The sequence below is a fragment of the Neopsephotus bourkii genome, unplaced genomic scaffold (assembly GCF_033783945.1).
Source record: "Neopsephotus bourkii isolate Nb327-2 ecotype Australia unplaced genomic scaffold, CSIRO-AGI_Nbou_v1 NB_1052, whole genome shotgun sequence".
Classification (NCBI taxonomy): domain Eukaryota; kingdom Metazoa; phylum Chordata; class Aves; order Psittaciformes; family Psittacidae; genus Neopsephotus; species Neopsephotus bourkii.
This window is the reverse complement of record NW_026901541.1, coordinates 2,552,497-2,567,018: the sequence shown is the minus strand read 5'-3', so window position 1 is coordinate 2,567,018 and position 14,522 is coordinate 2,552,497. Positions and strand designations below refer to the sequence as shown.

Sequence of the window (14,522 nt, the reverse complement as noted above, 5' to 3'; positions counted from 1 at the left end):
CTTGTTTTACCAGTAGAGCACTTCAACCGAAAACTTCAAAAAGCGGGTATTCAGAAACATCATTTCCAGTACAGAATAAGATCCAAATCTCAAAACAGTGGACAAAGGTTAAAGCTGAATGAGTATTTTGTTTTAGCTTTCTTCATCATATTTTTAAAATAATTTAAAATAATTAAAATAAAATAAAATTATGTGGGAAATGTTAATTTAGAAACAAAACTCCATCTGTTCCAGTCCTTTATAATTCTCAAGGGTAGGAAGCTCTGAAGTGTGTGATTGCAGAACCATAGAACAGCCCAGGTCAGAAGTCACTCTGACAAATCATCTGGTCCAAGACATTGTGGTTAAGGGAGCATAGATGAGATTGTCTAGCACCCTATCCTGTCACATCTTAAAAACCTCCAGCAGTGGGGACTCCACCACATCCCAGGGGAGGTTGTTCCAGTGATTGGTAGTTCTCACTATAAAAAATTTCTTTCTTATGCCAAGATGAAACCTTTCCTGGTGCAATTTGTACTGTTGCTCCTTGTCTTCTCCATGGTACTCCTTGTGAAGAGAGAACCACAATCTTCTTTGTAGCTGCCTTTTAAGTGCTGAAATACTGTGATGAGGTCCCCCGCAAACCTTCTTCAGGGAGAAAGGGCCAAAGTCCTTCAGTCTGTCCTCAAAAGACAGGTTCTCCAGCCTGTTGATCATCTTCATGTCCCCTCCTTTGGACCCTCTCCAGTCTGTCTGCATCTTCCTTAAACTGTGAGGACTAGAACAGGGCACAGTGCTCCAGGTGCAGCCTGATAAACACTGAATAAAATGGGATGATCATATCTGTGTTACTTCTTGTAATGCCCCTGCGGATCAAAACAGTATCTGATTTGTGTTTGCTGCTACCATGAGGCACTGCTTCTGTTCAGCTTCTTGCTCACCAGGAGCCCACGTCTTTTTCAGCAGGGCTGCTCCCCAGCTGTACAGACCTAGCCTGTACTGGGCTCTTTGGTTATTCTGTCCCAAGTGCAAGACTGTTAAACTTCATAGTTAATAAACTTCATAGTTAATAAATTACACTGCCTTCTCTGCAAATGGTTGAATATGAGCAGGTCTGAAGCAGGCATTTCTAATTTTAAAGAGCATGCTTAATGACAATGCCTATCACATTATTCTAATCTGCAAGGTGGAGGATACAGAACTACCTTCTCTTAGGCTCTGTTGATGCATGAGGGGTGACCACGCTTGAAAGCACACCTTGAATTTCCCCCCTTTAATTTATTAACATTTATTCATTGCTGGATTTATGAAGCAGTGTTGCTAACTATGTTTCTATTCTCATCAGTCCTACCATTCTATCAACAGAACAATATAAGTGCTTTTAATTTGTGGTTGGGATAGAAACTATAAAATACTGACTGGCTCAGAAAGAATTGTTTTGGAAATTATTAAACTTGCAACTTGACCCCTAAAAAAATTCTGGCTGATTTGAAGTATTTTATGTGACCATACTTCCAGTTCTGATAATGTAATCAATGCTTATATCCAGTATTCAGGACATCTGGCAGTGAAATTGTCAAGGGTAATGTTATGTTCCATAGGGTTTACTGCTCCTTCAGATTGCATCTTCTGCAAGTAGTTACCATGCTCAGATCAGTTCTGGCATTTTGATACACCATAGAAGCATTTATTCAGCTTGAGAGTTTTAAGTTGCAATTCCTTAAAGACTTATGAGGTTTGTAACATGTTATGGGGACACAGAACTGCAATATATCTGAATATAAAACAAGTGCTTTATAAATTGTTTTATCACACTTCAAAGTGACATGCTAACAGGATTGCCAAATTCAACTGCAAAATTTGCCAATTTGGATCATGTGAAGGCAGGTGTGAGATTACAGCTGTAATAAAACTGAAATTGAATACTGGTAGCTGAATTTGTAGTAGGCAATTGATGTGATTTATATAACATGAGCCACATGAGGAGGGATATGTAGGTCAGCATCTTCAGCTGGAAAGGGTGGTTAGACGAGTTGTGGTAGGTCACTGGGAACTGCTGAGTTAATACTTGTTTAGTCTGGCAAAATGCTGGTGCAGCATAACTGCATTCTATCAAACTTATCTGGGGGAGACATCATCTACAACAAGGAAAAACTAGTCAGTTATATCCAGTGTCACTTGTGCCATAAAAATCTTCACTAAAATTAGGATAAGAGCGTAGACCATATGAAGTTTCCTAGGGTAGGAAGTCGTACATTAATTGTGAGCACATTTTCAGTTTGCAAAATACTTAAGGTATATAAATACACAAATCAATATTAAACTCCTTTTAGAGTAATAGAACAATATATTACAAAATGCAAATGGCAAATGATCCTGTTCAGGGAAATAGAGGAAGCACAATCAAATATAGCCTGCAGAGTTATTTCTAATCCAAGCAGTCTGTTATATCACAGATTTGCACAAAAGAAGCAAAAAAAAATGCAAAACAAAGTACATTCCCCTTAAATAAAAAAAAGAAAAAGAAAAAAGAAAAGAAAAAAAGAAGCACAAACTAACTGGTAATCTCCACTTTAAAAAAGAAATTAAGATTGAACATACAGAAATTGCTTTTTGTCTGAGTATTTCCATCCACCATTCCTAGGCAAGGGTCCAAAATTTTGTCCAAGTTGTGAATGTTTTGGAGGCTGCAGCCAGTCGTGATCAGTACAAACATGCAAGGGCTTATGAGCCACAATTTCTGAAAACTTCATCTTTGCAAAATGTACTTGAACCTCTTAAGCCTACAAACACTCCACGGACATGGAGCAGTGGAAAATGCTTTTGCTTTATCTACAATCTGATCTGAGCAAGAAAGAGGAGGAGGAAAAGAATTTTAAAGCATATTTACATTATTAGTTTTTGCTAACAAAATTCAGGGAGAATATGGCAGGGAAGGAGAAGAAAACTAGAAATGTTGTTTTAAAAAAGGTTGATTATAGTTTAGCAAATTTTTTGTGATGAATGGAGGTGGTTAATATAGATGATTTAGGAGAATACATTGTTAGGAAAGCAATGAGGTAGTATAGGAGGTGTGAGCATTTCTGATAAATGTGAGGTTCATGTCATCAGTCAAGAGCCTCCAGAATGAATGAATGAAGATTCCAGTGAATTAAAAAGAAGAAATTTAATGGAAATAGAAGAAATAAGTAGAGCAGGAATTTGAATGAGTTTGTAACAGCCAAGGTGGGAAGTTGATTTTGCAGCAAAGTAAGACTGCAAATAAATAAGCAAGAATAAAGAAAATAAATGATGCTACAGAAATGACTGCAATACTGATTCAATATGATTTATTTTTTTATAATTCTCAGCATAACATAATTTCTTAAAAATCTAGACCCATGGCTACTACTAAGTACAGTGCCTTAATTATTAGCATTATTACAGTTGATAGTTTGGCCATTATGAAAAACACAGAGCCAGATAGAAGAGAAAAAAAATAAAATTGATGCTAACATAAAACTGTATTTTATAAAAATTCTTCACTTCAGCAGCACTGCAGGACATTATCATTACAGAAAACGTAAACTACCACCAGGGCTGGAACTGGGATAGGAGGTCTACCCAGTGCTTTCCAGTGAGGAAACCCCCCTGGGTTTATTGAGGAAGGGGGTTACAGAAGTTACAGATGGTTTTTTGTTTGTTTGTTTGTTTGTTTGTTTTTAACCAAGCACATGGCAGTGCTTCTAATGACGTAGTTTTTCAGCTTTCCTTGTCTTTCTGACAGCTAATAAAAACTCAGAGCACTGTTGTTACTAAAAGAACTCGTATCATATTATGATGCCCCCACAGTCAGACATTACCTGCTGAATAAATTCAGATTCCTGTGACAGCGATGTAGATAGTAAGGCAACCATTATTTTGCCACTATCATTTATGTTTGACAGCAGCTGGCTCACCAGTCCCTGTATGTGTTTTTTATGGCTTAGATGTATGATTCTGAGAATGGAAAGGAAGTAATTTACTGTGTTGAAGGGTGTAGTAAACATGGGAAACAATCCTTACAATATTCTGACGATTATCTCTTTTGATGTTTATACAGTGTTTTATATCATAGTGCTTTTGTACATGACGGGGACATGTATGTAGGTAGTACTGTTGAACAGTAACTGATAATAAGAAAATGAGCCTTCCTGAAGATGTATAGCTGTGAGCTTTTAAAAAAGGCTTGACACTGCTAAAAGAAATCTCATGGTACTATAGTTAATGTATTATGAAAACTTGCAGAAAAAACAGATTAAGATGGGGTGATATGTCAGGGTTGAGGAATGACTAAATTTCAAATTAAAAGACATGATTCAAAACTGAAATTGAAGTAAGGTGAGGACAAACTCAATATGATGTTTATTCTAAGCATGTGGAAACATGTTTCTGATGCTGTCTTCAAAATGGTGCAGCAGCTAAATGTATTATACTCCTGGGAAGCATAAATCTTAGGGCCTGATTCTTCTCACTACATATTAAAAATGGTGAAAAGTATACTTAAAGTAGGTATAAATTGCATTTAAATCTTCTTTATGCCTCAGCAGTGATAGAGTCTCAATATAAATGAGAATCAGGTCTCTGGTATTTATTTAACCCTTAGGCTTTGTATATAATTTTATTTTCACCTTTAAGAGATTTGCAAAGGGATTTTTAATCAGGATTTTTAATCAGTATTTGGTGTACAGTAAGCTAAATGTTTTCGTTGCCTTACAAGTAACTTTAATTATAGAGGCAGATCATTCTTTTTATTTCTCAAGAGGGAATGGTAGAATTTTCTGCCTTTGTAGAAACTGAGCTAAATGTTTCTGACACCCATAGTACAGTGTCAATTGGAAATTCACATTTCTTGTAATAACAGACAATTTTAATTTCATGAGCTAAAGGATTGGTTTCCACTTGCAGATTGTACCAAAGAAAGCAATATTGTCAGAAGAACTGGCACAGTGCTTCCAGAGATAAATCTATTGAATTAAATAAGAGGCTTTCATTACCTTTTACATTGCATTTCCGTATAACATAAGCATTAATTAAACTCTTCGTTGCTGTCTCCGATTCAGCAGAGCATTTGCTCTGTCTGAAAAGAAATGCAGCCTAAGAAAACGTGGTTTCCAAATACAGTCATCAAAATACACTTACTCAAGCAGAAGGGAAGGAAGGGTAGAAGGGGGAATGCTCAGGTACATTTGGGCAAGTGGGACCTATCTTTTTCAGCTTTTGACATCAAGACAGCTTTGGTGACTTGTAACAAGTCATCTCACTAAGTATTTGTCCAGGCATTTCAAATACAAACAGAAAGGAAGCAATTGTCTTTAAATTTTTAGGTATACGTCTGTTTATGAGGAACGCTTCTTCAGTGTGAGGAATCGCTTTTGGCATGCGACAGTTGTACCTTCTAAAGTATCAAAACAAGTCTCCAAAGTATGTCTTCCCTCCTGTGTATGGAGTGCCCAACTATAGCAAAGTGGTAGATAGAGACTCAAAGTGTTTTCCCAGTCAAGTGGTCAAGCCTTAAAGAGCTCTTCAGGTACCCCACCTCCCTTAACTGAAGAGAATTCATGTATGTTTGGTACCAACACACTTCTATCTGTATTCAGATATTTTAAACTTTCTTTTTTCTTGTCATTCCAGGGGAACATTTGAGAATCTGCCCTCAGGAATATACATGTTGCACCTCAGAAATGGAAGACAAGTTAAGCCAACAGAGCAAACTGGAGTTTGAAAACTTAGTGGATGAGACAAGTCACTTTGTACGCACCACTTTTGTATCCCGGCACAAGAAGTTTGACGGTAGGCTGGTGGATGTCATTTACTTATTTTCAAGGTTATGGCACTTAAAAGTCAGTAATCCATAATAAATTCCAATGTTCTTTTTTTTTATGATTAGATATCACATTTGCAGTTGTCAGTTTGGCTAAGATAAGGGTTAACTTACAGCTGGTCTACTTATCAGCCTTGTGAGTATTGCCTTTAATTACAATGACATCAAGAATCAGGCTGTTAAGCGCTTGCAGGCTTGGCTGATGTTGAAAAAAAAGAGATTAGATATGCATAGAGGGGTTTATAATTTTTGTCTCCTAGTTTCAAATGCAAAATTTAGGTTTGCAATTATGTTCACTGTTGCAAGATGAACTATGATCTCCCATGATTTTTGTAATTGCAAAGCAGGTTTTTTTTGTATCCTGCCTTTTTGTGGCCTTGAGGCAGTAGTTTTTTCCTGCATGATTTTCTTGTGGTGTACAGAGTCTCTTAGAGGGCTTCTGGCTTCCATACACTAAGGCCTCAGTTGCATTTGAGAGGGATTGTCATGTAAACCACTTAAGTAATATGGAACACGTCTTTTATACCTAGAAAGAATTGACAAGGACAGTTTGAGGTTTTTATTTGTTTCTAATCAGTATTCCAATCTCTTCTGGTCCTCATCCTTTGTAAGATCTTTGTAACATCAAGGATTCAGTGTCTCAATTTACTAAATGCTTGTCTTTAATAATGAACACTAAGCAGCTTTTATGGTTGTGCCTGTATTTACAAGTCACACTGTGTTGAGCTTTTCTCATAAACTGCAGATTAGCAAAGAGTAAAAGAGCTTCAGAATATCCTGTCATGGTTTTATCTAAATATGAAATCTGTGTTTGCGTAGAAAGTGCCCCCTGAGCATTTCTGCATATTTGTAAGCTCAAAAGGGTCTGAGACTAAGAGGTGTAAATCAACATTGCAAAGAGCTTTGCATGCAGGTAGGAAGTCTGCAAACAGATATGGTAAAGATGGCTAACCCCAGGTAACGGGGCATATGCACACATACAGGAGAATGGAGTAAAAGTTATCCCTGAACTTGGAAGATTACTTCAAAACTCTGAGGTTGCCTTCAGGAAAAAGTGAAGATGTCTTAGGGTAATTCTGTATCATTCTCTCTATCCAATTAAAGACTTCTTTTTGTTAATATTGTCTCAAGATGACACAGAAGGGCAGATGAATTATAAAAGGAGAGAATGGAAAATGAGTATGAGCTGGATAAAAGTTCCCAGCAGCAGATCAGATGCTAATATAATATAGAAAGTGTCCTAAGTGTCCTTAGGCTTTGGGAGGACTGTGGTGTGGATGACTGTTGTTCTCTGCATTGTGATGGCTTCCCTTTTTGATGTGAAATTGGAACTTTTTATGTAGTGGATTTTCAAAATATTACTTGACTTTAAAGGCCTAAAAAAAAGAACCCAAAAGTTGTGTGCAGTATTACATGATGAATATGCCCACAGAGCAGACATTTCAAAACATCTATAGCACATAGAGGTCTTTCCTCTTTTTGGAGAAGGAAACCAAGAACAGCAGTGTAGTTTACTGAAAACACTGGGGTCATTGACCACAGGGCTCTGATGGCACCTCACTAAATCTTTGTCAACTTGAGGCCTTTTTATATTGAAATGAACTTAAGCACATTATGGCTTTTTGAGTAACCTGAAATTCTCTATCTTAATACTGATGAGAAGGTACATAGCTGAAAGTTACTGACCTGCTGTAAGTACTGTGTTCTGGGATTCTTAGAGATCTGCTCTGCAGGAAGTTGGATTAAAAGGTGTAGTGATTTTCCTAGTTTATCATTGATGTTTTAAAGGTAATTTGCAATTTGAAGCCTTATCAAAGGGTGTTTGAACTTTGTGTATACTGTCACTATTTTGTTGCTATTCTAAAACTATTCAGTTGTTCACTTATATGGAAAAACTGCTTAGTTTTTCTAGAAGGCAAGTACATTAATGGAAGAATATATTTTCCTAACAGGCAGACTTTCACTAAAAAAAATCTAGATATTTTGTAGTTTAAAACAGGGCGACAATTTCTGGTATAAAGCAAATACTGGATTGTTAGATAATGTCACTGTTTCAGCTCTTCAGGAATTATCTTTTTTGTTTTAATTGGTACTTTGATTGCACAAAGGAGTTCTGATAGATGATTCTGCCATTTGACGCTACTATACCACAAATAAGAAAACAAATACAGCCAATTGTGATGATTTTGTGAAAGATTTTTTTTGTGTACAGACCTGTGTTTATCAAGAACAGTATTATCTAAGCATTAACTCCTGTGACGAATTAATTTAAACTGGTGGTGCTGCCAACCTTTTTGTTCGTGCAGACATTTGTATCATTTTTTTTCTGCTGTACCAAACATGTCTTAGGGTGATACTTTATAAGACTTTCCGGGGGTATGTAAACTCTTTGTTTAATTATGATCTGACCTTTATATGTCTCGCCTTTTTTATTTGCTTTCTGCCCCAAAACCGATCACTTAAGCATCGATGGAATAATTTTATGATTTTCATTTTGAGAGGTAATTTGAGGTCTGTTTTCCTTCTCAGGATTTTATCCCAGATTCCTATTCATGATCTAATCTACAAGGAAACTCAATCTGCTGTGATTTAAACATTGCCTCTTTAGCCTCTCTATGTAAGGTACACATTCTTACACAGAATCACAGAATCAGAGCATGGCTGAGATGTGAGATGGAGATGGCCTAGTCACTAGGCCAGTGTGACTAGGCCAATGGAGATGGCCTAGTCACCCCCCACCTTAGAGCAGGGTCAGCTCTTCTGGGACCGCGTGCAGCCTCAAGCCTTATTTTGCATATCTCCATGGATGGAGACTTCACAGCCTCTTCGAGCAACTTGTGCCAGTTCTCACAGACTATTCTCACAGTAGAAATGTGATTTCTTGTGTTTAGATGGAATTTTACTTTTTGGGTTTTGGTTGCGTTTGTTGGGTTTTGTGTTTTTGGTTTTTTTTTGCAGGGGGGGGCAGGGTATTAGTTTTGTTTTTTTGCTTGGTTTCTTTTTGTTGTTGTTTTGTTGGTTTTGTTTTTAATTTGTGCTCATTGCTTCTTGTCCTGTCACTGGTCTCTATAATGAGCATCCTGGCTCCATCTTCTTTAGTCTCCCTCCAGCTGACATAAATACACATTGACGACTTCCCCTCCTTGAGCATTCTCTTTTCCAGTCTGGATGTTAGCAGCCCTCTCAGCCTCTGCTGGTATGAGAGATGGTTCAGGCCTTTATCATCTTTCTGCCCTTTGGTGGACTTGCACTGGTATGTGCGTATCTCTCTTGTACTTGGAAGTGCAGACCTGGACCCACCACTCCAAATGTGGCCTTAACAGTGCTGAGCTGAGAGGAAGGTTCACCACCCTCAGCTTGCTGGCAATGTTCCTACATAATTTCTGTGTAAGTTTTATATTCAATTTTATGTTAAGTGCAGTACTTTCCAAATCTCTACAAGAACTAATTTCTGTAATAACTCTAAGTAGGAGAAGCTAAATATTAAACTCAGAGATTTGGAAATTATTAGGCATTTTGGAACCAACTGTGATCAGAAGAAATGATGTCTTTCTTTTAACTGGTAATCAGTTCTTGCATCCTACATCTTACTAGTTTCTTACGTATTTGTCGTCCATATTTCTAAGGGGCTGTAATTGTCTTGAGACTTTCAACTGCTCCATTCTTCTATATTCATTTTTTCTGAAGTGTTTTATTCCTCAGAGTATGTTATATTCAAAGGTTCCTCAGAGCGAAAGGTCTGACAATAGTATTTTTCATTCCATCTCCATATTCTAGGTAATCAGTGTGAATTAGCATGCTGTCAGCTGTTTCTTGGCTTAGCCTTTTGTGATATTTGTAGCTGTATTGCCTACACCTGTGTGTTTGCCATTGTATTACCATACTGGATGGTCGTTTCAAAAATATCAGTATCTGGAATTTTTTATCTGGAAAATATCAGTATCTGAAATGGGTGAATGAGGATCCGGAAAATCTCCTGGGAATCTTGCCTAAGAAATCAAGCCTTGAAATGAGGAAAATCCCCTTGAAACAGTAGGTCCTCAATGTTCCTACCAAAGAAATACCCGATTCAGTGATAGGACTTGCAAACCCTTCCAAAAAATAGGAAAAGGAACAAAAACCTATCAGATAGGAAACACACAGGTGAAGAGTTCCATCAGATACAATTCCTAGCAATAGACAAGCAATCATGATCCAATTCTTGGACCTCCAATTCTTGGACCACCACTGTATACTTCAAAGCAGCTTAAAATATATTACACTCTCAGTGTAGCTGTAATAGCATCATCTTCTTATCACCAGTTCATGCATAGTGACATTGCTGAGCAGCTGTTTCATAGACTAGCCAATTTCTTTTAAGTATTGCTCCATCAGCATCTGAAACCAGTCCTACCAGGAGGTTTTGTCAGGAATGTTAATGAAGAGGCAAGTGGCAGTTCAATGACATTTTTTCACTAATCCTTTGAACAACTACAGGACAATTATAGCAAATAATTTTAATTTAAGCTAAATAGATCTGAACCTGATAATAGAGGCACTGTCTCCTCATAAAAAAAAAAAAAGGTATGGTAATAGGCTTGGTAATGGTATTAGAAATGAAAGACTCTCTAAGAATAGCTGTCATGAACTTAAATGAATATGGATAGCCTTCAGCAGAATGTGTGAGGCATGATGCCATTTAAGGAAAATAACCTGGATAGTGTAAGAACCAATCTGCAGCTGCATTGATCTCTCTTACAGGCTCATCATTCCCTATGCTCCTCTTTTTTACAATCTAGGAGAACAGTGATCCATACCCATTAGTGCTGGTTATATTTCTTACAGTCATTACCAGCAGTAGCAGTGTGAATTACAAGACAGGAAAGTTTCAGTGATGATTTCCCAAAACAATACCTACAAGATTAGATACTATCCCAGACACCCTATATTCCCTTTTCTTTTCTTGCACAATTTATGAAAGAACTTGGGGAAAAATAGTGGGTTTGAATCTTTTCTTGATACTAGAACTGAAAAATATGTGCTTTGTGAAGCTGCTTTCCAGCAAAGAGCCAAGTAAAGAAGAAATTATTTACTGTGAGGGTGTGAGACACTGGCACAGGTTTCCCAGAGAAGCTGTGTCTGCCCCATCCCTGGCAGTGTTCCAAGGCCAGGCTGGATGGGGCTTTGAGCAACCTGGTCTAGTGGGAGGTGTCCCTGCCTGTGGCAGCAGGGTTGGAGCTACATGATTTTAAGGTCCCTTCCAAACCAAACTATTCTATGATTCTGTGATTCTATGACCTCTTCAAGGAGGTGAAAACTTGTAGACAGCTATAATTATCTCATTAAACATGGAAGAAAAAAAAAAAAGAGAAGAAAAAATAACAACAACAACAACAAAGAAACTCCACAAAAGCATGGAAAGTAAAATAACGGCAACAAAAAAACTCCACAAAAGCACGGAAAGTAAAATAACGGAGATGCTGAAAGTTGGAATTCACTGAGATTCAGTTGCATGGTCAATGGAAGTTTTCTGCCCTCTGCTCCCCCTTCGTCCCAGCCTGCCAGCCCAGGCCTGGAGCTGCACTGGCCTCCAAGAACTTCTGCAGAAGAGGGATAGTGCTGCAGTACAAGAGCCCACTTGCACACCGGTGTTGTCACCCGGTTCTGTCATAGTTGGTGGATGAAAGATAGACTTTCAGCAGGATAATTTTTTCAAGTTTTGCTTACTTTGAATGTGAAAGAGCATGGTTTTCACGGGAAGATTTTGGGTTGTTTCTTTGTTTTTTGGAAGCAGGGAATCAGGAAGGCTTGCCTTTTGCACAGACCTGTTTGGGAGGCAGGAGGCTTCTAAGAAGTCTGGAAAGTCAAATAGATACAGCATAATCTTACCAGCTACTGATATTATTCTGGTGCTGCCATATCTGCAACAGAACATAGGGTGCACCATACGAAAGCTGGACACCAGCTATTTTTTGGTTTTAGTTTTGGAGAAGGTGGTGGGATTCTGTCCTGGTTTCTTTCCTTGTGTTACAAACTTCAGTGTTGCTTTGCAATGTGTTTCCCATCAAATGCAAAGTCCGTCGTAGGACAGGTGGATTTTTTGAAACTCCACAACTGGTCAGCTGTAACAGTCCTAGCAGGGCCACAGTTTCAGTATAGTTCATACTGGGTTAACACACTACATAACTTCTGCACTTGCCCAAATACAGGCCTTAGAGCACTTAGAAGCCTTAAAAAAGGTCATGTTTGCTGGCTTGTTATTTAACTGCTTGCAAGCCTTTGTTGGACATCTGGCACAAGTTTCTAAACTTTACAGAGGTTCTTGATAAAACATCCCTTACCTTATATTTGACAGGAAACAGTAATTTGAAAATAAAATATTCTACACCTGATCCAAATCCTATCAGAATTGACAATAGCCTAAGAGGAATCTTTACTGTCTATAAATGATTTTGGGTTATAATCCTGTAAGATTTGTGCTGAGATTACTTGAAGTCCTCAGAGTTAATAATAGCCTAAGAGGAGTCTCTATTGCGTACAAATGCTTTTAGGGTCTAATCCTTTAAGATTTACCCTAAGATCACTGTTTATCAGTTTTGCATATTATGTCAAAAATTTTTAATTGCATTAGATCAAAATAATTTTTTAATTAACCAAAAGAGGAGAGGTGGCAAGCCTATGAAACTTGGACAGTTTGGATTGGCCCAGTAGTAAGAACAGTTTCCAGCCAGGGGTGCAAATTCCTGTAACCTGGTCAAGTCCCCTACTGAAAGGCATCACAATGGGAACTGGTGTCTTCTGCACATTCCCTGCAGCTGTAAATGCCTTTCATGCATTTGGATGTCTTGTTCTCTCTGCTCTTCCGCAGCTTCATTTGCTAACAGCAGCTGGTCAGTGAGGCATGTAATCTTCTAACCAGCTGCATCAGGTTTATGAAGCTGCAAAGGACAAGCTGCTACCCTGTGCTGGAACAGGCGGACCTGACACAGTCTCAAATGAATCTCATTAGAAAGCATGTTATCCAGGTATAGGAAAATCCAAACAGGCTTTGAGAGGGTGGAGATCCAGTGTTTTTCCTGTTAAACAGAAAGCAGAATTTGCCTTGCCAAATATTATATGTCCATGGTGTAGGGTACTTCTGTAGCTGATAGGGAATGATAGGTGCAAGTCATGCTGGTGTGAAGTTTACACCTCAGATATAAGTCAGGAAAAATCTCTCCCTCAAGTGCTTATTTCTCCATATTGATTAGAGAGGACATTTAGTTCAGACGTACATGCCTATACTGTGGACTGACTTAAACATTTGTTCAGCTATATTCCACCCCGAGGAATGGAATAAAGGAATGAAACATCTGAAATACTTCTGAGGTTCTCTTTGTGCTTTATTTGCCTCTTTTACAGAAGTAATCCTTTTTTTCTGTAGTATTTTGTGGGGGAAAAGACATTAAAATTATTGAAGCAAGTAAGCTGGTTGAAAAAAAATCTGTCCTGTTAAATTTGAATGACATTTAATCTTTGCTGAAGCTCTGAACAGTGTATGTTTTTAATATTTTATGATGGAAATTGTTTTCTGAACTTAGAATCCAAGACTTAAAAATAGTAACCCATAAGTAAAATTACTGATCTACAAATACGAAAAATCTCGAGATTAAAGGTACCTTATATGCCTATGGACAAGAATAGGATTAATAACGGACTTAGCCTCAAGTCCATAACATTGATGAAAGACATCAGTCTTATGACAGTCAGCTGTCAGATGCTCTGTTACCCATATCTGATTCTCACTATGACAGTAGGTGTTCACCTGACACACAACAAGGACAAAAACATGCTCTAAGAATCAAAAATAGAGACTGCATATAGAAAACAAGTTACAAAACAAGGGTATTTGTACGTAGCGTCAGCACCCTGGATAATAAGAACTGTAGCCTTATAATTTTTCATTTGTTACCCTCAACCCTCATTAAATGCAGAAATACTATTTCTTAGATTAATATTTTGACTGTAATACACAGACTTTGTTGTCTTTTTGCTACCCTTCTTTTCTTAATTCTTTGGCCTGTGTGTCCAAACAACTGAGAAATTAATAGCAAACTTAAAATAATATATCTTGAGAAGGATTCTGGAATATTTGAAAAATCTCTGTCTCTGTATTTGCAGGGATTCACTAAATCTCTGTAGACAAAGATGTAAAAGACTTTTGCAATTTATTTTAAATAAAAGTTTCTTTTTTTTCCCTTTTACCTCTGTTCTGTGGTCTACCAGAAAAATATGGAAATGGCTTTTTTTCCTGGAGGAATGTTACAGGAATGTCACTTTTAGCAGTAAGATAAATTATTTAGGGAGAGAAAGGAGCTGTATACCTATGTGCCTTAAGAATACTTCTAGAGATAGTGGCCACTTCTGCTATACTTAGTGGTAACTGTGAAAACTGGATATATAAATCAGAGCAACCAGATATTCAGGAAGAACATAAGAAAGATGTGGCACAGAAATATTGCTTCTGAAGTCTTCCCTGCTTGCTATACATAAGCACTCATTCTTTTCCAGTAGCTGAGAGGTAAAAACCCCACATATGGTGCCTACGCACCCATAGTGCAATCTAGCTGCTTGCCTGTGTAGGTGCTGTTAGAAAGGAGCAGCAGTGGATCTCTGTGTTGACGGCCCCACTCACTGCTGGCGAGGGCTGTGCAGGCAAGCTGGTTAGTGTAATGCCATGCTT

At 37.8% G+C, this 14,522-nt stretch overlaps 1 protein-coding gene across 1 annotated transcript in view; it reads left to right on the top strand.

Moving 5' to 3' along the window:
- Positions 1–14,522, top strand: part of GPC6 (glypican 6) — a 738,749-nt gene that overhangs the window by 232,647 nt on the left and 491,580 nt on the right. The window contains exon 2 of the mRNA XM_061361119.1: positions 5,632–5,790. Coding sequence (XP_061217103.1) covers positions 5,632–5,790 — 159 coding nt within the window. The remainder of the gene's footprint in view (positions 1–5,631; positions 5,791–14,522) is intronic.